A 24,200-nucleotide genomic window follows, 5' to 3' on the forward strand; every position below is an offset into this window, starting at 1 on the left:
CTGCAGAAAGCCCAAGAAAAGGGGTTAGATATCACTGAAGCAACAAGCTGTTGAAAAACTGAAAGAATGCCTTCAGATATTGTAATTACTTCCCCCACCCCCCCCCGGTTTTCATTGATGATGATTAATGGCTTCTATCAGTGTAGAGAAATACCATTTGAAAAAGTATAAAATGTCAGACTCTTCCCCCACCCACCCCTTTTTCGGACTTGTTTAATGAGGGAAGAGGAAAATTTTCATCTCTGAAGTAAACACAATTTGCTGGTAGGGCCAGTTCTAGTCAGGCTGCCTCAGAGCCTGGAAAACCTCATGATGGATTTGCCACAGCCTTTATACAAAGTTAATCTGATAGCCACGCTCCCATCTGCTTTTACCATGCTTTGTTAAATTGTGTCGGGCTCCGTTCTAATAATCTCACTTTCTCTGACACACTTTAGTGGTTTGGCCACATAATACATGTGAAAGCATTCTTCAGTCCTCTAAACATACATTCGAACATCTGGCCATCCCCCAAAATTACCTTGGCTTCCATCTTTGAATGTTCTCTTTGTTCCGATTCATTCCTTTTCTTTCGTTGCAGAGTTAACTCTTACTAGGTACCTATTTCATATTGATATCAACAGGAGCTAATTGCTGTAAGAGACTTGTGCATCTAATTACCTTTATGGGTAATTTTCAGCAAATAGATAGTAATTAACTGTCCTGACCTTACCTGTGATCCCACTCAGCTAAATGGGATGGCTTTTGCAATTTACTCTCCTAGTTCCATCTCTCCTGCACTTAAGAGTCTGGGAGACATTTTAGGTGAAAGCAAACCATTCTTTCCACTGTACAGAGCATTAAGGCTGTGGCTGTGGACCTTTTTATCAAGCACCTACATTTTTATTAGAATTCAGAATCTATTGTTAGAGATTGAACATCCTGTCTGCCATCTTGATGAGCAAACATGTCGTACTTGTGACACGACAAGTAAGGTAGCTTTATCACTACTTACAAGTAGTGATACTTGTAAGGTAGCTTTATTCCTTCCCCTGTCCTGGACTTCCTCAGAGCACAGGCAGCCCTCCAGGTCATTCTAAACAGTGATTTTAGGATGTGGAAAAACCTATATTTAGGTTAAGACTACAAAACTCCCGTTTTTCTCTGTCTAAGCTATTTCTGAACTCAGGTCTTTAGGAATGAGTGGCTGATGTTTGAATTCTTCACCCCATCCCTGGGGCAGGGATATTGACTGTATCATCCCTACTGCTGTTCTGAACAGCACGAGGGCTAACACTGGCGTGGTGGGGGAAGCAATTCTTCTTTGCTATTAGTCTGTGTGACTTTCTGGTTTAGCATGTAATGAGGAACCTAGAGGACCTGAGAACACCGGGGTGAAATGAAGCTTTTTATTACCTCCCGATTCACTGTGAAGTTCCTTCCCAGGCAGTTAATTCTGCAGGTATGCTGCCTAGCATGGAGTGAAGAAGTTGTAGGGAGAGTGATGTCATGCGGGACGTGCATTCACTGATATGCAGACACTGAATTTTATGTTTGAGTCAATTTACAGGTCTGAGGAAACCCTTTTCCCTGATGAGCTGCATTTAATTTGGCATAATTTGATGTAATGGATCAGAAATGTTGTAACAAAATACATCACGTCTGGTTTGCTGCTAGCAATCTGGAGAGTAAATGTCCCCTCTGGACTTTATTACAGTGGACAGAAGTGCTTTAGACGGGATAAATAGCAGGCTATTCATCATAAAAACTCTTTAACTCGGAGTTTTCCATTATGTCTAGTACAAAGAGGGCAATACAGGATGTAGGTACATTCTCACATCTTATCTGTAAGTGGATGCAAATGTCTTGATAGGGGGTGACAATGTGACTGCTTTCCAATTTCAGTTCGGAGCAGGTGTGATCCAAGCATTTTGGCAGAAGTCATAGATACTGTAGAAAGTGATTTGAAAATCTTCACAGAAACGACATTTTCGGTCTAGGAAACCTGGTGATTTCAAGATTTGGTCTTGTTTTGAATTGGAATAGACTCGGGCCTCAGGAACTATCTCAGTAAGTCTACTGGTAGAAGCAGCTGAAGAAGATTCAGCTTTACTTAACTGTGGTGTCAGACTGGTGCTTTTGGAGTATGACACTCTTCTTTGTATTCTGACTGCTGCCCGTAACTTCAAAGTGAATAAAATGGGCAGCACAGTGGTGAATGTGAAAGTTTTAGGGTCACAGTTGCTGTCATAATTTATACATCTACACTTCTTTTGGCTGAAGGATCTCATAGAATTTGGCAACGCTCACTAAACCTTCACAGCTTCCCCAAGAAGCAGAATTTATTATCTTTTACAATTCCCATCAAGATCATTGGAGGCTCTTGGAGCTCAGAGAAGGAAAAGTTTAATGGAACTCTCTTCTCCGTGACTATAAATTTTTGAGTTTTGGATGGACGGTTTAGGTTGTCTGCTGTTGTATATAAACCCATCCATTGAATGCTAGTCTATGCACTTAGAAGATCCTGCACCACAGCCTTCGGCATTTGAGATAGACTTGCAGGAGTTTAATAACTGTGATTTTGCATAATTAGTGTTTTGCACTGTGAATTGCTAACTCAGTCCTTACCAAGAGATACTGATTTTCTAAGAGGGAAATTGCACTTGGTAATGTTTGGAGTCAGAGGGAGAGAGCTCATAGACATTCCTTTAATTGTCTAAACAAGGAAATTCTGAGTAATTTGGGTCATCATTAATACAGAAGGACCATACATGCCTGTGTCAATTTGTTTTTTTCTTCCTTATTTATCTGAAATTCCCTTTTTTATAAATATATTTCTTTACAGGTACCAGAGCCATACAGTGGAATTTGGTCTGCAGGACAATCATGTTTTCAAAAGGCAGTGCCTATTACCTGAAAGTAGGACTTAATTTCTTTTATCTGCTAGTGAAATTTACAGGCTTGAACATGTATCTCTTGCTTCAGCCTTCATGATTTTGGCAATATCAACTGCCATCCCATGCCAACTACTAGTTTCTGCCTCTCTTTTCCTCTTTATCACGGTTACAATAATTGGACAGTGGTAGCAATTAGCTGGGTGAGCAGCCCTGGCCGTTGCATCTCTGCTGATGACTTCATTAGGAGTGGAGGGAGCCCGTGGGATGCCTGGAAATTATTTCTGCACTGTCTGTGCTGCACTGGCTGAGTCTTGCTCTCAGACAGGCATCACCCTGGGATTAGTGGTTTTGCAAATGTTTTTAGGAAAAGCAGCGGCTCTGTGGTAGGAGAAGAAGAGGCTCTGAAAGGACCTTCCCCCAGGTCCTAGTATTATAAACTCAGTTTAGTTTATCGTATATTTTAAGTTCAGAAGTTGTAGTCTGAAACCTGAAATTACCTGTTATCCTGTATTTTTCCACTGTATGTATGCTCTTGTTACCCTCCTAATTGCTACCTGCTCTGTTGTATCGGGCATCCCCCAAAGATGACCTATTTGCCAGCCTTTGTGAGTGTTTTGATAATCCTATTTCCATGGAGCTGCTTGCCTTACATTAGTTACAAATAGTTACCCAGCTCCTCTGCCCACTTGTTTTCTGTATGGGTCTCTCATGTCTGGCCCCTCCAGAGATTTCCTGGGTTGAAGAATTGTTGCTTTTTCAAAGACACTATGGTGTACCTGTGATTTTTGTGGACAAGTTAACCCAACAGTTTGTAGACCCATGTTTTCCCTCTGGTCCCTGTCCTAATAAAGGACCTCTTCCAGGACTGTATGAAGTTCAGAGATTTGGGTCTGTCAGATGAGAAAAAGGAAGAAAAGGAAATTGAGGGATTTTTGGTCCATGCTGTGCACCTTCCTTAAAACAGCAGGAAGAGGTAATATGAAGAACTGTTTTTCTCTCCAGTATTAAAAAAAAAAAGAACTAAGGGGAGGTTTTTGTGCTTTTACACAAGGCTATGAATGTCATTCGCATTACAACTTTGCTTTTCAAAGAAGGTAGGCTGGTGATAACTACCTTTTTAGTAGCTTTCTCACCTCTGTAGATTTTATAGCAGAACCCTCATCTCCTGGAAATTTGGGGAAGTAATGCAGATTTTACTGCTGAGAGCCACCCTTAGAGGTCTTTTAATTTTCACCTGAGAGTCAGCAGCCACTGGGAGATGTTGGCAGTGTGTGACACACCAGTTCAGTGAGAGCATCCTGGCTTGTGGGAAAAAAAGACTGAAAGCACAACAGTCAGATGTGTTTAGTAGTGTCATAATATGTTTGGTTCCTAATTGTAATTATTCTGAGATGATTCAGCAGAGGTAAAGAATTTGTCCAAGGACATACAGTGCCTGTAGGAGAGCAAAGTTTTGAATCTTCTGTTTCTTCAGTCTTGAGAACATGCTGTAAGCAGCATTGTGATAACTCACAAGACAAAATTGTTTCCATCTCAGATCAGTAGCAACTTGCAGGTGTAAGGTGATGTCTGTGAAATGGTGCAATAACCAGTGAAATTGGTGCATCTTGGCACTTGTCATAGAATAATCATGGTTGAAAGGGATCTCTGGAAGTCTTTGTCCTAACTGCCTAGTCCAAGTGGGGCCAACTTCAAGAGCAGAATCAGTTGTTAAAAGCATTACCCAGTTGAGTTTTGAAAATTTCTAGGCGTGGAGTTTCTGCAGCCTTTCTGTTGCAGTGTGTGGCTACCCTCATTGGGTAATTTTTTCCTTATAATTTTCTGGAATTTCTGTTGCTGTACATTGTGTCTGCTGCTTCTTTTTTTGCACTGTATGCCTCTGAGATGAGCCAAACTCCCTCATCGCTGTAATCCCTCTTTCTTGGTAAAACACTGCTGAGAAGGCAGTGATCAGTTACTTCATGCAGCTTGACAGTGCCATGAAGAGGACTTAGAGATGTTCGAACTAAATAGAATTCACATCGCTTTCTAAACTGTATCACCCATGTAATGCAAACTCTTAAGACTATCGTTTCAGTAGCAGATTTCCCCATGCCTTCTCCATTACCCGCCTTGGCTTTGAGGAGCAATTTTTCTTCTACCTTAGCCTTCTTGACAGAGATTTCTTCCCAAATAGTTGTGCGCAGCTCTGTAAATGTTAGAGTGACATTTGGAGTAAGTTTGAAGAGCCCATGTGCTCCTTCTTGCTTCCCCCGAGTCTCTGCCAAGCTTCAGTACGGCAATATAGCCTCGCACATCACCTCCCAGGGCTAGCAATAACATTTACAAGCTACAGTTTCCTCTGTCTGCAAATATTTCCACGAGCTACTCACTGCTCTTACAGCTCCTCCCTCGCCCCCGTTCTTTATGATTTCAGCCCGAAGAAGAGAGACGCACAGTTTATTAGATAACATTTACCTTTCATTGTGGATTAAGTGCTTTTTTTTTTTATTTTTCCTCCTGGCAACTGCCCACCTGACAACACCCTTTAATTAACTTATCCTCTTTTGTGCGTGGTGAGAGGAGGAAGCACGTACCAAGCCTAATGCTGATGGAAACTGGTACATGCGTCTTTGCGGGGTAGCCACAGGTTAGCCTTGGGAGCTGGAGAGTTGATTCATTACAGAAGTTAAACAAAGCTGGAATCCAGAGTGCAAAGGCTTGTGAGGTTTATTAGTGGAGGGAGATTTGGGCTCCCGTGTCCTAATATACCTTCTGTAGGTCAGTTAAAAAATTTAGAAGGTCTCCATTGAAGCTTTTGTTGTAGACAGTCAAAAATCTGGTGTGATTTTTCCCTTACAATGGAAACTTCACGGTTTTAACTAGTTCCTTGAGATTTCATCAACTTTGAGCTGAAAAGTCTCAGGACCGGTTTATGGGATTTTGGTATTATATAATCTCACCATAATATCGAACGAGAAAAGCAAGGCGTTAATTTTTGATTCAGAAAAAAAATACTTGTGTAGTTCTGAAAAAAATTCAGAATTGTTTCCATTCATAACCAAAGTCATTTTAATGTCTAAACTTCATTAATTAAGCTTTGTTGTTGGGTTTTTTTTGTCTGAGAATGGACATTATAGTACTTGCACTTAACCCTCCACTTTGATGCAGATGTGTTGCTTGGGGCTCTTAGTCTGCCACCTTTGCCTAGATTTTTTTTACGTCTTTCATTTTGTGGATACTTAGGTGATATTTTTTCTGCAGTGATCTGCTTGTGTTTGGAAAAAAACACAAAGGCAAGGGATAGAGAATATATAAGATACTGAAATAGGGAGGAGACAGTGACATGGAAAGGGAAATGGTGAATAAAGTATTTATTCTGCTCTGACTTTCTAGATAAATAAGTGTGGCTTGCACTTCAGGTGTTCTTCAGGAATTTCTTATTTTATATGAACCAACCCGCACTTCTGGGCTATTTTCAGACTTAAATGTATATTAAAAATAATGACATTTAAAAAATAATGTTATGAAATAACTTTTACAAAGTTTTGAGAGAAAGCGTTTGATGAAAAATACTCATCTGGATGTCATCTGGCCTATGTAAACATCTGCTAGCAATTTTTGTCTATAGCAGCAGCCTTATAAGTGACAATTATTATTACTGCTCCACCAGTATTCTTGCATGCCTGAAAAAGTGATGAATGCCTCGAAGCTAGCTCTATTGTCTCTCTCGTTTGCTGCTCATTTGGAAATATTTTGTACACATTGTACCGATAGGGGTGTCTTACGTAATTACTCTACTTTTAGTGCCCATTTACTATTAACTGACGTACACTATTCAAATTGGAGTATTTGAATTTAAGAAGGTAGTATACAAATCAGAAAGAAGCCAGAGGTGAGAAGCAGAAGAGGCACGTTTTAGAAAATAAAAGCTAGGAGAAGTTGAACAAAAGAGGTTTAGAACAGAGTGAGGGAGCTGGGGTAATGGTATGCTGAGCTTCAGGAAGTGAAGGTCCTTTTGTAAAGCAGCTGTATGCCCACTGGGAGTAGGGAAGGAAGGCGTCATCTTCATTTGAAGCAAAGAAAAATTGGGATTGATGTTGCAAAAATACTTTGGTCTGTGAGGGAGATGAAGCACCGGCAAAAACAGCAAAACCAATCCAGGTTCTTTACGTTTCTGTGGTTCCATGTGTCCAATATTTTGACTGTTTTATCTTCGTGAGTTTTCAGTGCATAACAGCTAATGATGATGCTATTGACATCTTGTCAGGCTGAAATCTTTAAGGCAGAATAGCTTTGTTCTTACTAGCAGAATAAACCTATCAGTGGCTGATTAGTGATACTATTTGCAGGGTATTTTACTAAACTAATAAAACCCATTCTTATTTCTAATGTAACGGCTCTCTTTAGGCAGGTATTTAAAGATGGTTTTGTGTTCTCTGTGGCTCTCCTCTTCAGTGCTAGTGAATTACATTTCCAGTTGCTCTTTCCTATTTGTCAGGCTAAGTAAGGTGAGGTCCAGCGGCACCTAGATGGGAGACATCCAGGGACAATCCAATTTGCTGCAAAAGGTGTCATAGGGCATTTAGTAAACATGGACTTTTCTTCTGGGTCAGTGAGGAGCAGTTCCAGAGCATGGTACTGCTGGCTACACGCCGCCAGGGCCCTTAGGGCACTGACAGGCCCTGCCCAGCCCCAGGGGCTCCCCCAGCCGGCCCAGGGCCCCATCTCAGCCCCCTGGGGCCACCAGCCCCTGCCCCAGCGATGCTGCAGCAGGGCTGGTCTCCAGCTCCCCACAGCCCTGCCTGACCATGGGCCCTGACGAGCCAGGCCCATGTCCCATCCCTGTCACCGTGGCCCTGCCTGGCGATTGTGGCACCTGATCTTAGCCCTGGCCTGCAGATTGACTTTCTGGGCTGACCCCGGACCTGCCTCATCACCATGATGTTGCCTGGCTCTTGGTTGGACCTGGCCATGATCTGCAGGTCTCTCGTGCTCATCTCCTTGGGTGTGTTGTACGGCTCTGGGCAGCTCCCAGCTCCTGTCCTGCTGGATGACGGACATGCAAGGTCATAACTGCTTGTGAGCACTTAAAACTCCCATGATATTTTTTTCCCCTAAAAGGAACATTACCTCTGGCGTCCTATTCAGATTTTGGTCTAAGTGGTTACATTTGGGTGTCCCTAATTACTTGACAGACTTCTGTTGTTGAAAGTCATCTGTATGGAATCTACTTGGACAGGAATGAGAATTTCTTTTTTTAGGCCCGTTTTCCAGTTCTGGGGTTGTTTGTTTGGGTTGGGTTTTGTGGTGGTGTTGGGTTTTTTTTGTTTGTTTGTTTTTTGTTTTAAGTGTAATTTTGGTTTTCAGAAAATCAAGGCTGTTTTTATTTGTGGCCATGTGTCTGCTAGTGGATATGGGAGGGGAAGAGGTGTGCTGTGTAATGCCTACAGGAAAGTTTTGTCTGGTTTCTGGATACAAAGCCTTGACACTTTTTCTTCAAGCATATTTGAATTTTTGCAAGAAGGTGGAACTGTTTGGTCTGTATTCCCCTGTAGTTTTGAACCGTCATACCTATTTTCCACACTTGCTCCTTGCCACATGTCTTGTTCCTCTCCAGTTGGTGACACTTGGCTTTGGAAGCTCTGCTCAGTGTCAGCGGTGGTGAGAGCTGGCCCTCGCAAATGTAGCTAGGGGGAACACGTTGTGTGCCCTGAACTGCTGTCGTTGGTGAGTTGAGCTGAACTTTTAATGAAGGGAGGATGTTTTTCCCTTCTTTTTTCCCTATCTTTCTGGAAATTTCAGGAAAAAAGCTATATTGTAGTCTGGGAGACAGGGGAAAGAGACCACAGGGAGAAGCAGGAGACTACGGAAAAACTAAAAGGGAGAAGAAAGGCAAGAGGCAAAGAATGAAGATTGATACAAGAAAAAGGTTAGAAAGCAGGAGAAAGCACAAAGAGGTCTTGGATATTTTTCTATCTGTATTCTAAGAATACGCCTGTTGCCACCTCCCCAGGAGGTTTATGCAGAGCCTTGTGGGGAAGCAGCAGTGAATTGCTCCTTTGGATGCTAAGTGTAAAATTAAAGCTGGCAGGATCTCAGAGCACAAGACTGGGAAGCTAATCACTCCTAATAACATATTGATTTTCACAGATCTCTGGCATTATGTCAGGGCAGTTTTGAATCAGCACCTGGTTTCTTCCTCTTCCCATCTCCAAGCTAATGGCAATGAAGCGTCTGGCTTTCGGATCGCAAATAAACGCCGCTCTGGCTCTTTTTGTCTGTACAAATCTGTGGGTCTCTGGAACATGGTTTCCCCCATTCCTCCTATGTGTCTCTGTGGGACGTCCAAGTATAATAGCTACCCTAAAAGTAGAAGGGTGGAAGGAATGTGCGTGTATTTTAAACATGGATAACTGTGCCGCTGCCTTTATTTATGGTGCTGAACAAAAGCATTACAGTCCCATTGCTGCAGATGGCTGAGGACAATCGAGTGGATGCCTGTATTCAGGCAGAAGTTGCCAGCACCGGTGCCTAGGAGGCTGAGGTCACCTAGTTGTTGCCAGGTTACATTCAACCCTGAGCAGATTTGCTGTATGTGTTGTGCAGCTGTAACATGCCTTCCTCGAGTTTTGGGGACTGACTGTCAGGACAAGGAGATTTTATTTGTATGACTGCTACTAGGCAATACCCTCCTCTGAAGGGGTATTTTTGTAGCTGGAGAGAACGGTCTGCTTGCAAGGAGATGTGCTGAAAAAGCTCGTGGATACTCCAGACAGTGAAGACTTGTGTGGTGAGAATGAAATCTCCTTCTTTTAAAATGCATACGTGGTCTGAGCTGGGCCGGGCTCAGGTCACATAGGGCACACATAAGAACAGAAACCCATCATCTCCTATGGTTGTGCAGAACTTCTAACTATTGCAGGCTATTTAATTTCATCTGCTTGATAGTTACAAGGTCTCATTGCTCCGTATTCGTAGCAGACTGCCAGAGAAGGGACAGTAATACCCTATGTAGGCTACTGTGGAATATCAGTTGAAATGCTGTCTAGACTTTTGTGCCATCTTCAGCAATTCTGGGTGTTCTTCAGGTCCTTCTTACATAAGTATAATAATAACTGTTGGGATTTCTTGTCTGAGGACAGTAATTTTCTGGCAATGGGATCAGTGGAGCTGAAGGACACGAATTTTTTTTGAAGGGAAGAGACTCATTATTACCACGCTTTCAGTTTGTTGTCTTACAGTGTCTGCAGAAAACTCGTGTTTCCAAAGCACCTAGTGCATGGTGCTGTGGAGGAGGAAGCAGTAGAGCTGGGGCACTTGTGTCAGCTACTCCCACTCGTAGTCCTGATATCCTCCAACCCCCTTCTCGCAGTTATGCAGGCGCTAGGGCAAGCAACTGTTTCATGCAAGGCACATCTGAGCTGAAGGCGTCAAAAGAGCCATTTCATGCTTGACTGCATTTTCTAATACAATCCGCAGAGAGAGAGAGGAGAGAGAGCACGGAGGGTTTGTGTGTACATACGCATTGCCTTTGAGTGTATGTATAATATACAGTACATTTAGTTCCAGCTTGCAGCTGTGGGTGGCAAGTAAGAGGTGCAGACGTGAGGGGAAAGAGAATTGGGCTTTGAAAAGAAGAAACCATTCCTCCACCTTGAGAAAGCAGCTTTCTTTCCTTCTCTGTTTCTTGGCCAAGTGAAGATGTGAGTCCTCAGGGCAGCACTGACAGCTGGTACCCAGAAGGTGTCTGTATGGCTGAGTGGGTGTTGCATGTAGAGAGCTTTGTGTGTACAGACCATGACAGTATGTGGGGAGCATAGCTAAGAAAACTGGTGAATAGGGATGCTGTTCACGGCCATCTTATTTTAATGGTGCTCCCAGAAAAGTTTTCTTCGTAATGGGTTTGCATGTCCCATGACCAGAGGCTTGCTGCATACCAGCGATCAGTGCAGTGGGTTGCTGCACCAGCACAACCACAGTGATCCCCACCAAACATTTTGTAACCATATACATGTCTCCTTTGTCACTTTATCAGCTTGCTATTTACATCCTTATTTATCATCTCATTCGCATATTTATTACACGCTGCAGTTCTGTTACTGGCCATTGAGGAGCCAGCCATGGGTCCTTTTCAGCATGGACATATGGCTGGTCCTCAGTTTCCCATCCATCTACCCTACTCTAGCATCTAATGTTTAAGCATTGAGAGGATATAAGGATTGCCTCCGCCAAGCTTGCTGTTTCCCTCTAGAAGTTCGGCTCCTGTCAGCATGAATGGCCTGGCTGGGAAATATGGGCCAAAGGGGTGAAACGTAAGGACAACATTTAGATTCCAAATACATGTTCTTGCAGTTGGTTAAATTCGATGGGTTGTTAGTTATCTGTGGGGGATGTGCGGTGCCTGGTGAGAATCCCAACCATTTGAGAAAAATGCAGCTAAACTGGATGGGAAATGGGTAAGAGTGCTTTACAGAGCAATCCTTCCGTGTGCCTAGGGAGCTGAACTGGTATTTTTTTTAACCTCTGGGATTTTTATATGTAGTTTTGTGGTAGAAGTCCTACATGGAGCAATCTCTACAGCTCTGCCTTTGCTAGGGTTTGGCTATGGGGAGAAGGGATGTTCTGATTCATTTACGTAGATTTGTCAATTTTGCAAAAAAAATGCTTTGGAGCATATTCCCGGACGGAAACAATGATTGCCATGCTGTAGTGGTTGCTGCATTTCTATCACAAGACTTTAATTCTGTCCCCTTAGAGAAGAATATCTGCAGGCAAGATCCTGAACAAATAGAGAATGTTAAATACTATAACTCCTTTCCTCAGTTGAACTTCCTATTTTCTTTGACATCGCCAGAGATGATAGAAAAATATAATTTCTTTCCTTGTTTTTTTTTTTTTCTTTTTCCTCCTCCTTTCATTGTGCCTCCATCTCCTGACTTTTCCTGTGTTTGAAGGACACTTAAGTTTGGAATGGAGTTTGGTTTGTTCCTTTCTTCATTTGCGTTGCGGTGCCATCGGTTGTGTCAGCAGAGCTCTACTAACATTAGTTGTTAGTAAAAAATAAGAAAAATATAAAACCAAAACCAGCACAGATTTGTTGTAGAAAAGACACATTAGGAAACTTGCTTCATACAGTTGTTGTTTTTCTTTAAAGTGCTAGCAATGGAATGAAATTTCTCTCTAAAAAAACAACAGCTCATAAGAGTACCAGCAATAGGAACTGTAAGGCTTCAAAGGCAAGACTAAATGCTCTAGTAGAAGTGTTGTAGGCATTACTTAAAGTAGTCATTACAGCCGGTGCTGGGGAAGGCTGGGTTAATGAAGGAGATTACATTTTCTGGAAGATGTGAAAAATGGAGGCTTTGCCCAGGTCATTATCACAAAAGGGCCCTGTGCTAACACACTTGGCCTTGGGGATTGTGTCTCCATGGGTACTGCTGGTTCCAGTTGTGGTGGTTACGTTTGCTGCTCATACTTGCCACATAAGGTTGCTGGATGCAGTTAAGCAGTTGCTGTGTTTTTCCCCAGTTACATACCTTACTATGGTATGGCGAGTGGTATGGTTTCTGTAAACACAGTGCTCTGTGATAGATGTCAGGGTTCTTCAGCAGTGGAGATTGCACAAAGGTATAACTTCTTTTCATTTTTTGCAATTGTTTGCTCATTCCTTGCAGAGGCCTCTATCTTGAGCTATGATGGCAGCATGTACATGAAGATCATCATGCCTATGGTCATGCATACAGAAGCAGAAGACGTGTCCTTCCGTTTCATGTCCCAGCGCGCTTATGGGCTGTTGATGGCAACCACCTCACGAGACTCTGCTGACACTCTGCGCCTGGAGCTAGATGGAGGCCGTGTCAAACTTATGGTCAATTTAGGTATCGTATAAAAACCTTCCACTGCCCCTTCACTCTTAGTTTGGGCTTGTGATTAGTGTTTTTTTTTAAATCATTTTGTTTAATTTCTGTTGTTTTGATTGGATTGGACTGATTTTTAAAATAACTGCTGAGACCTTCATGATGATATTCTCTTGCGGAGAGAAATTCTCTTCTGCACTGCTGCATGAAGATTTGCTGTTAGTTCTTCGTTATGGACAGTGTTGGTTTTGAAGTCTTCAAGTTTTTAAGTTTCCTTTCTTGGTCTGGGACTGGTGAGCTCTGTGTGAGACATGCTGCTTGGTCCATCTTTTGATCAGTTACATCCCTCATTCATCCAGCGTCACTCAAAACAGTCAATTCCAAATGTGGGAGGGAAGCAAAATGAATATGATAGCAAGGGATTCCCATGCCCTTTACAGAATTTGGCAGCGTTTGATACAACTTGATTTATTTTACTAATTTGCTAATTATTTCTATATTTTAATTGCTATATGTTTCAGCTTTTAGGGCTTTCTATATCTAGCAAAAAAAACCTGGGTTTTTTTGTTTGTCTCTTTATTAAAATGAAGGCAATAATAAGTTCATCCCCTCCGATCCCAAAGGGTTGTGTTCTGTCTCCTTAGAGTTACACTTTCCCAGAAAATAATAAAAAAGAAGACAATTAGAAACAAGTCCAACAATAGCAACAATGAAAAAAAAAATTGTGAGCGAATGTGCTGTTAGATTAGCCTCAATGCTTTTTCTTGCCAGTCTTTAAGTATTGTACCAAATGACAAATAGCCTTTTTAAAGAATCTAAATAAACGAGCTGAAGCTTTCCTTTGCTTTTCAGTGATGCAACTTGTTGCTTCTTGTAAATCCAGGAATACAACTAAGAAGAGATTCTGAGTCAAAGAGGCAGAACTATCATGATAATGCGAAATATTAAACCTCTTCTAATATGTAGGGTACTCTATATGAAGATTTGTGCGTGGTCTGTGAAAGCTTGTGTCAGCTTTCAAAATTCTAAGCCCCACTGGAACAAGCTTTCACATTTTTTGAGCTAACTATCAGCATCTTCAAAGCCCTGCTATGGTGATATCAGGAGCAAACCACGTAGTGGCTTTGTTTGTAGAGGGCAAAAAAAGTGTTATACGCCCATACCTGTAGTAGTGGTTCTTGTTTCTTAAATCCTGTCCCACCTAGATATGGCAAGTTTATCAAGGTCTTGCTGCACCATGATTGAGCCTGAGTGGTCCTCATCCTCACCTGGGCAGTATGTTGTCCAGCAGTTGTCCTCTGGAACTAGTTTGTTTTTTAGAAATGCTTCTAATGTCTTTTTGGCTTAAAAAATGCAAGTCAGACCCTAATATCTACTTTTGGAATAAGAAAGTGAAGAGAAAAAGATGCATTTAAACAAGTTCATATCTCTTAAAAGCAAAGAGTCTGCATCTAACTGGCTATAGAAACCCTTGCTTTTTATTAAGGAAAAAAAAAAAGAAAATGCAGTGTTATAGAGTTCCTGTTTGGAAAAAATATATATATATATGTATGCGTTTTTTAGCTTGATTGAAAAATTGTAAAGCACTATTGAGTGTCTAGCTAGCGCAGGAGCAGTTGCTGTGCTATCCAGACTGGCCTAGATGACAGAAGAAATAGATCAAATTCAGCTACGACAGTAACTTCTCAAATAAAGAGAAACAGCACTCTGATGATAGCCATCTCTGCCTATATTAACTTTAAGTGAAGGAAAATTTCATAGATTTGCAGGGTTTCTCTGGAGAACAGCTCAAAAGAGTTGCTGTTGAGCATGCTTACATGTGCAAAGAGAATCTTTCACAAAACTCCAGTGCATGTATATATATATGTATATATCTGTGTCTACATTTTTTTGTGATCTAATACAGTTGGTGCTAATAATCTGGCAAAGTGAGATTATTTTTTTCCACACTGTTTTCTTTACTGGCAATTATTTCTAGCCGTTTTCTTCTCAGAGAATAAACTTAATCACTAGAAGACTGGCAGTTGTGTGCTTCTGTCAGAGAAGTGATGGGGCAGCTGAGTATCTGCTTAGCCCTACACTACCCCCTTGTAACCCAGAGCCAATTCTTTTACGTTACATGCCTTAGTTTCTCTTTTTGTTGAAGAGATAATACTTTGCGACCTGCCAGGGATGTGGTAGTATTTTAGTAAGCGCTGCTTCTATTGCCTTTCATACTCCCACATGAAAAGTACTACAGCATGAAAATTGCCAGACTTCATAAAAAAATGTCACTTTTTCTTCTGAGAAAGGTACCAGTTGTTTGATTTTGCTCTATCTTCATCTTCCTTTAAAATCAAAGAGAATAGGAGGAATTTCTCCTTTTGGGTGTTCAGGGCCTCCTAGACTTAGACCCTATGTGAATACAAGAAGGCCATATTTAGATTACCCTGAATATACTTATAATGTTTTTACAGCTTACTCTTTCCTTTCCAGTTTTTCCTGTATCGTGCTGGCAGACAATATTTTCCCTCAGGGCCTGTCAACATTGTGTGCCTGATTGGCATTGGGGTCTGTTATGCCATCACCTAGCCTAGAGGTGGACTGTTCACCTCTTACTATCTGGCATCTAAAAGACACGGCTAAAGAATTGACGTATGGTCTACACGCATTTGGAAATAGGTGTGTCATGGATGGTTTAATGCAGGGACAAAATCTGTAAACCAAACCCTGTGTTAACTGAAGGCTGTTTTTGTAGTTGCAGGGACTGAAGCAGTGCGTATGCCAGATTTGTTAGCTTTTCAGCTGGAAACTTTTGTGAGGTTGATTTTTCCCCCAAAAGTGACTACAGGCTGCATCAGTGGAAATGTGTCAGCACTTTCCATCTGTGTCCAGCGCAACAGAAGGGTAGTTTAGACTGTTGGAACCTGGACTGAGCTTCATCTCTCTTCAGATTTATAAAGCTCTCATATATATTCCTTGAAAGAGGACTTTCCTTCTATCAAAATGGCAAAGTTACCTTGCTGTTGAAGAAACAGAATTTGAGGAGGAATTACCTTACTAGAGGCATTAATTTTCAGTTGTTTACTATAAGTCACGTCTAACTCTTTAAGGAGACTGTTCATAGCCAAAATGTCACAAACGATAACGAAATCTTCATCATCTGACCCTGCCAAAATCCCCTCCTAGTGAGGAACGGTTTTTAGCACCACCTCTGAAGACGCTGAGTATGCTCGGTGCTGACGAGCTACATGTCAGCATCCCCCTGAGTGTCAAACCCATGACAGATGTGTGCAAACAAAGACTGTTTTGAGTGGTGAGTTATTTAATGGTGCTTTTCTTAAAAGTCATTTAAAACTATTACTAAGAGCTGTCTCTTTCTTCTCTTCTTTGATCTATTCCATTTGATTACTTGTTATCATTTCTGTGGTTATTAAGGTCTTTCCTATGTTGTTTTTTTCTTTTTTTTTCCTTTCTTTTTTTTTTTTTTTTTAAAAAATCTCCTCTGTGTGTTTCAGTTGTAAAGCTTTCCCATACCCCATCAGCCATGGTAAATCAAAAGATGGTATTCAACCCTTCAAAGGCCTGAAGCCTGCGGCCCGCACAGCAAACAGCCCTGAGAACAGAGCGTACAGAGCAGCCTGCAGGGGCTGGCATATCCCACTCACCTCCTCAGCACTCAGCGTCCAAACCAAAAAGGGGATAGATGCTTCGGACAGGAGGCGTGGGTGGGCACGGGCGGCTGGGTGCTTGCTCTAGAGGGTGGAAGGGAAAGGAAGAGCAGTGATGAATATTTCTTGGAGAAAGAGGGGCGAGGAAGTTGTTTCAGACCTTTGCCGTATAGGTGCCCGAGGCCCTGCAATCTGCATGTTGACAGCACGTCTCACAGTAGTTTGAGTGTTTGTTGTGTGAAGATTAGAAGTCCAAATGTGATGCAGATCTCACTTCTGTTGAGAAGGACTTTGAAGAAATGGGTCTAGAGTGGAAGGGGAGAGAGAGAAAAATGAAGCAAATCATGGCTTGGAACATGCTTGGGAATAATTTCTGGTGCTGAGAAGATGTGCAGAAAGGGAAAGAAATGGCTGGTTCGATAGGGAGATACACCTTCAGTTTTTTCCTCCCATTGATGAGCGTGAGGGTTATAGTGTCACTGACTTTTATTAAATCATATTTCAGGATTTTTTCTTCCTGGCCTGGCTTATCTTCAGGTCACTGGTGACTAGAAAAAGTACTGCCTGCCTCCTGTTAATCTGAGTCAGTTCTCTTGTAAAGAGGTGTAACCATCCCTCTTGCCTATCTTTTCCTGAGATATGTCCTCAGGGGTGTCAAAAGGCGTATTTGCCTCTCCAAAATGCAAAGTTTCTTTTGTCATTCCTATGTACATACAGAGCAGGCACATTTTTCTATTTTTCTTTTTTAAATGTATGTGAACTCTTATGCCAGATTTCCTTTTGTGCAAATCATATGCTCATACCTGCAAGTGTATGCTCATTCATGGTTTCTCATTAATAAATTTTTTCTGTAATCAGGACATACAAGTGCTCTTGATTTTTCTGTTTTTTTTTTAAAATTATCGTAGACACACAAAAATATTTGTCAGGTGCCAGTTACACGAGGGTGCAGTCGGACTGCGTGCAAATAGGAGGGAGGCAAGGAGCCACACAGTAACATGGGGTAAGAGTGTGCACGTCATCCGGTTTCCCAACCTAGAGTGAGCTTAGAAACAGTCAGGCCCTGATTATCTTTCTTGTCCTAGTCTTGCCTTAAAGTGCTCTTCCATTACCACATGTGGATGCTCATCAAAAGGAACAAACACTTTATCCTCACACAACAAAGGTGACTCTCTTTCCTGATTCAAGGAACAAACAGCCCGGGGCCTTAGCATGTCAAATAAATGTCACTATTTTCAGGCACAAAGATACAAATGGTAAAAAATACAGGCCTAATTTGCAGAGGGTTCTGGCTGCTACTAAAGATATCTCCATTCAAGCAGTGAATCCCTAGTGTTAGCTAATTGCAGTGGTGCTATTTAACTTTTTCCAAGGAAGAGGGTCTTTGGCCCATTTTTCAGGTGATATGCTCTGGAAAATGTTCCATCTGAGCACTAAGGAAGCACCTTCTGGATTACGTTGGGAATCATAATGGAAAAAAAGTAACTGCAGAAGTTCTTTCAAGCTCATCCTGCTCCCCATGCGGTTACAGACTGTGTTCTCACTTTGCCGCTGTCCTCCAGATTCCTCATCCAGTTGCTGAACCGGCAGGTGACTGGATTTACAGCTGTTTCAACATAACTCATCTTCAAAACCTAAAGCAAAGGGAAACCTCTTTTGAGTACGGAATGTAGCCATAACTAAATAAAGCAAATCCTATCAGTAGAAGTCGGTACCAGTGCCGAGAGCCCCAGATGATGATTACCAGAAACCCTGGTACAGTGCAGGAGGAATCCCAAGCAGCATTTTAAATTATTCCTGAATCCCCCAGCTGCTGCTGTTCTGAGCACAAAGACTAGGCTAAACCTGCACTTTACTGCCAGGGAGAGCATCCTCTGCTCTGAATTTGTAGTGTCGTACTAGCTTAGAGGAAAATAGGTATTTTCTTCCTTTCTAAACTGATGTAAGAGGGAGAAAACAGCTTCATGTATTAGTGATTAGAAATTTATTTTGGTTGCTTTGGGCAAGACTCAGAATTAAGGAAATGAAAAAACCCACACCAAGTCTTATTCTTTGAAGGTAGTGTGGAGAGTATGGTGGTGCTGGTGTAGCAGCACAGGCAGATGCCCTCGCTTACCTGCCCCACTGACCCAGCTGGACCAAGACTTGTTCAGGAGCTGGTCCTTCTGGAGTGCCCTTCTGCCTGGCATCCCATTGCATGGCATTGCAGAGCCTTCGCGCTCACAGAGTCTGGAGGTCTGATAGTGCCATGGTAGTTGTCAGTACAACCCCCTCTCTGACCTGGTCTCTCATTGTCCTTTGAAAATCTTGCAGCCAGGTTAAGGGCTACACTGATCGAAACATCGATCCCTTCCCCTGGAGCAGTCAGTGAGTGACTCAGCCTGGGGCTAAGCCCTGGGACATGTAGTTATCTCGGTATTTCTGCAAAGAAATTAAAAATGCAAAACTTCTGCACAGACATCAGTAACACAACAATGGTTTTAGTTTGTAATTTTGATGAATGTTGAGGACCAGCCGTATTTCCCTTTCCAGCACGCTTACTGTTTAGCCTATATGATATTCCCCTGTTGTTCCAGCTGTAACAACTCTCTTGATCTCACTTGCTTGCAGTGCGACTTGGGAGTCTCTCTTGCTCATGCTCTCACTCCTCTCCATCAGGTCATAGAGGGAAGTTCCCCAGCATGTCCTTCAGAGCCCCCCTTACCCCACCCAACTCCTCTGAGGGATATAGCCACCACTGTATGGTGATCGTACCAATTGCTCCAGGGCTGTTTGCTCCCACTTTTCTGTTGCGGTTGACGACACATGACAAACCTAATCGCACAAAACCAAACCCAGATTTTCTCAAGAGAAGTTCTGCTTGAAAACAGGCTCTCTCTGGCTATGCTGCTCCTGATTGGTGTGCCCCTGCTCATGGTGGCTCTTTATTTATAGACTCTTATTCTTTCCCCTCCTTCATTTTTTAAGAGCTGCATTTAGTTTCAGCTGCTGAAATAATTTTCCTGCATCTGTCTGAGTAAACATAAAATTGGTCCAGTTAAGCAGCAAACTACATTATACTTCTTTGCCATTCTGTATAATCTCTCTTGCTGGGCCATATCTCTGTAATAAATACGACCGTCCCTGCTGGTCAAAAGCTTTAGTTATCCAGACAGGGTGTCCAGTAGCATGGTGCTATTATTCCTGGCCTTGATTTCCTGAGAGAAGGTTGGCACGGCCCAAGATACGTAATAGCACTGATACGGTAGCTCTCACCCGTGTCAGACACCACAGTAATGGATGTTCACAAGACTGTAAGTAGGCATTTATAAATGAGAGATCCTCTTATGGGTTGTATCATGAGATATGCTGAGCATTAGTGTGTTAAATGAGAGAAGCAATGCTCAGAAGCCCTCTAGCTTAGGCTCCCCTACCTCAACATGTTTTCTTTGTTCCAGCTCCTCAGTTACCATTTACTAGATTCCACAAGCATAACTCTATTTTTCTTTCCATGTACCCCTCTTTGTCCCTCCCTTGCCTGTAACCTGTGAATGAAGCAGGGCCAGCAAAGGTTCCCAGGTCTGCCACTTCACTGCCTATTTCATCTTCTCCCTGAACGTTACGAGCATCCCATTCAGTCTTAGCGTTCAGACAGCAAGACGAGATTGGGCTTTGAGGAGCTGGCAGGTCTGGGGACCTTTGAAAGAAATCCTCATTCCCCCTGCCAAGCGGGAAAAAAAAAGTATTCCCAACCTCCAGAACTAGCTGAAATCTGGGCTGGGCGTTCGTGCGGTTAGCTGTTTGCAAGTGGCCATTTTATGATAGGACACAACTGGGCAGTATATTAACCCTTTCCTCGCCTGAATGGACAGTGTCAAATGTGTCTGTGCACATTTTAAGTGTTCTGGGCTGCCACTGGGGGAATGAGAAGAGGGTCTGTCTTTGGGAGAGCTGGAAAGGGTTAAATATTGCACCAGCAAATCTCATAGGCTGATTTTACAGGTATTCTATGTTGGACAGATGGTGTATTTATGCAATAACAATACGAATTAATTCAAAAGAAACCAAGTGTAAAGGTTGACTTTGAGCTTCAAGCTTCTCAGAGAAATTGCTAAAGGTTTTTAAAAAGTGAAATGACACTGGAGTATGACTTGCATTTTGAGGGAGAATTTTTGTGTCTTAATTGTCAATTTTTTTATTGTAATTCACATCAGTTCATGGTCTGGAGTAGAAGATACTCTTAGATGCATACGTTTCTATAAAAAGAAAATAGCTTTCTGCGTCAACATGTGGATATATATGTATATTGGTATATCTCTCTATACATATGTGTATATATATAAGCGTGTATATATATATATTTATGTAACAGGTATTTATGTAGAATATACTGTACATATACACCCACACCCGAACTTGTTCAGACTGTATATAAGTATAAAATGGCCACATCTCTTTGCGTGTGTCTGTCCCCGGAAGGGTGGACTGATTGTTTTTGGATGTCTGCAGCTGTTACCTTGAAGGATGCAATTTCATCTTTCATTTATTTTTCCCCATCTAGACTGTATCAGGATAAACTGTAACGCCAGTAAGTTTTCCCTCAAGTTTCATTTTGTTCTCTTTCTATATATATTAAAATAACTTTCTTTTCTTTGCTGTTTTATAAGCTGTTTTTCTTTTATTTGCTTTTTTTTTTCCTTTTCTTTTAAAAAAAGTCTTCTGAAATTGAAGGGTTGGGTGGGATACGAAGCTGTGGGGGAGGAGGGAAGACCTTACGGTGATTGTATGTGAAAATTTTGTGTTAGGTTTCTCCAAGGAGGAGATGAACTGTTATTTCATAGCTTTGCAGAAGAGCACCTGAGGAACCTGATGAGCTGATATTATGTTTCACTAGTAACCTGTTGTCTTTATGAAAACGTTTAAAGAACCACGTAAGAGTAACAACAGGTACTGTATGCACTTCTCCACTACAAAAAAAGGCATGCACATTTAAAAAACAAAATAAACTAAACCCACCTCAGACTCGCAATTTATTTCAGAATGGTGACAACTTAACCTGATATTTATTCAAAGCCATTTTTATTTGTGTATAGAAGAAGGAAAAATTAGATCTTAGATTTTGAGTGTATTATCAGAGTTATGTGATAACCTTTTGTATAGCATTTACCACTCTTAGGTTTCTATAATAAATTCCAGATGAATCTTTGGGTCACTGAAGATCCCTTTCAGTCTGTAAAAGTAGGGAAGATGACTTATAAAATCTTTGTGAAAAATAATAGTGAAAGATCATATCCAATTCTAGACTGATTGAACAAACAAAAATCTTTTCTGTTCTACTTCAAAGAGCTGCATGAAGTTGATGTAGTCCTCAAAGTAAAAAGCACTTCCCAAAGAATGGACCTGTTTAACTCTCAAGTGTGCTTTGAGGCTTATGTTACTTGAAAACAGATTCCTGAACTGGCAGATCTTCTGTGTTAATGCGGAAAGATTTATGGAAGGCTAAACATCATTTTGGAAATGCTACAAAGGATGAAAAGGCAAGGATGGTCCATGTGTTTTCTACAGGCCGTGGTCTTTTTGCTCACCAGTGAGCCCCATCCAAGCTAGCAGGAAGGTAGAAAGAAGTGTGTTGCAGCCCCAAAAGCAAACATAGAGCTTTCAAGTAGCAGAGCCAATAGTAGCAGCACCAAGAAAATCTTATTCTAAAGCAGTTTATTTAACAGCTTTGACATAGTTTTGGACTAAGCGTAGATTTGTAGTGTTAGAGCACAGACAGCAGTTGTTTGGTTTTTTTCCCTGTGTGTACAATATTTGCAAAATTTAAAAGGTTCTCTGTGGCTGCAAATAGAAAAAAAAAATACGCACATAAGCAGATAATAGATCAGCTTTCCCTCCTGGTCACTGCCAGGTGGTTGAGATCTTACTTTGCAGGGAAGTGGAAGCAATTAGTTTCTTGGTCTTGGGAAGGGGTCCCTGGGAGCCTGTAGCCAGGGACAAGCCAAAGCATTGGCTGATGTGTGATTATTCCAGCTGTGAGCCCTGGTATGCTGTAGGAGCTTGATCATGAGTTCACAACATTGAGAGCAGCAGCCTTCTGCACTCCTATTGCAGGGCTATGTGGGATTAGTCCTGTATGACTCAAAGCTTGACAGCTCTTGTTGAATTCCTTTTGCTCTTCAAAGTTTTAACACTGCATTTGCTGTATTTCAAGATAGAGTGGGTAATTCGAAAAAGTGTCTTGAATCTCTGCTAACTGAGATTGACAGTTTTTACTCAGCAACGCTGAGGACATTTGCATAAAAATAGGATCTTTTGCTTCGTAAGAGTTCATATACTCTTACTGCCTGTAACTCTATCAAAACGGTTGCACCATAGTTCTTGTTGATGCGTGTCATCTGAGTATCCGTAGCAGTTCCTCTGGTACTGGACAACAATCTGATATTTTTGTCGTTATCTTCAGCTTTTCATGACAGCTGGCTGTTAAAGGCTTAGCTATGGAAGACTATCGTCAGGTGGAAAATCAGCTTTAGTAGCAAGGAGCAATGGTCTGGTTTTCATGCAAATCAAAATCTAGCAGTAATCGGGAGAAACATTCAAAAAAGAAAAAGAGGGAAAAGAGAATCCTATAATCAGAGCAGTGGGAAGACAGTCTGAATTCAGTGCTTTTGTTAGTTTCCCCATAAGCATCAAAACATCTTGAATCATTTTGTTTCCATGCATTTTTAATAGTTGAGCCTGTTGCATTTTTAAATACAGTCTTCCTCTGAAGGTTTGCATTTATTTATTTATTTATTTTAAAACACTTTAGATTTTCCTAGTTTATTTTTTATGATACTTTCCTGAAAATGAACAAATCTACTCCTACTCCCTCCAACACCATTTTTTGTTGCTGCCTGTTGCAATGACTTGGGTTGACTGTCCTGCTTTCTAGAAGGGAACTTGCTGGGAACTGGTTGATGAAAAGCTGTATACTCTTGCACGAATAGAATATGTTTAGGCAGGAGCAGACCAAATATCCCTGTAGCCATTCTTGCAGGCACACTGACATTTACTTGTGCAGAGGGAGTTATCCACATACAGATGGGTCTGCCAGGCTCTGTTGAAATGAGCACAAGTGTTTTAAAGTAACTTGACAAATGGGATTCCCAATCAGTTGAAGAGTTTCAGGTCAAGCAGTCATCATTGCCAACTGAATAGAAGGAACCTGGTGCATGGTTTTAAAGGTAAACAGAGCTGTACTTTTGTGGTCTTGTGGAATGTGTAGGTTAAAGAGCCTACCACACCTCATGCTATTTGAGAGGAGTCTAGTGTATTGTCCCAGGTAAGCATTTAATTTTCAATATAGCCGCTCTTAATTTTCATTGAAAGGATTGAGGGCTTTTTTTACTTGCATATCTTTGGGTTGTCGCATATCTGATGCAAAGTACTGTTTTCCATCACTTCATTTCTTCTTACCCTCTCTGTGTTTCTCATCACTGTCATATCTCACAGTTCTGAAAAGGAACACTAACATCATTTCCTAGAAGAGGAACAATTTTTTACTTTCTCGGTATTTATTTTAATACTCATCTCATCCTCTCCTTTCACTCTTGAAGATACCTAAACTGATCTTATCTGTTTCTGCACACTGATGGAGTTTGAATTTAGAGGGACCCAACAGTACTGTTGCTTACACAGATGTAACTGCGTGGTTACATCTTTTCCTCTGAGTGTAAATTCAGCCCAATCAAAAGCAGGATCAAGATCCCGAAGTACACTGTGTGAAGGGGCATTGAATGATTCCTCAATATGATGCAGACATAACAGATAGCACAATTTTGTTGGCTGGATTTATGGGGAAAATAGGTATAGTTTAA

General features: G+C 41.6%; 1 protein-coding gene across 34 annotated transcripts in view; it reads left to right on the forward strand.

Moving 5' to 3' along the window:
• The window catches only part of NRXN3 (neurexin 3), a 1,053,186-nt gene that overhangs the window by 360,937 nt on the left and 668,049 nt on the right, over positions 1 to 24,200 (forward strand). For 29 of the 34 annotated variants that reach the window (XR_012586787.1, XR_012586788.1, XR_012586790.1 and 26 more), the window contains 2 exons: positions 12,533 to 12,736; positions 20,906 to 20,932. Coding sequence is in view for 26 of the 34 variants with exons in the window: in XM_074585395.1 (XP_074441496.1) it covers positions 12,533 to 12,736; positions 20,906 to 20,932 (231 nt within the window). In the remaining 8 variants the exon portion in view is untranslated. The remainder of the gene's footprint in view (positions 1 to 12,532; positions 12,737 to 20,905; positions 20,933 to 24,200) is intronic. The other 5 variants (XM_074585425.1, XM_074585426.1, XM_074585424.1 and 2 more) reach the window with 1 other exon arrangement.

This window comes from Larus michahellis, chromosome 4 (genome assembly GCF_964199755.1).
Source record: "Larus michahellis chromosome 4, bLarMic1.1, whole genome shotgun sequence".
In the NCBI taxonomy this organism is placed as follows: domain Eukaryota; kingdom Metazoa; phylum Chordata; class Aves; order Charadriiformes; family Laridae; genus Larus; species Larus michahellis.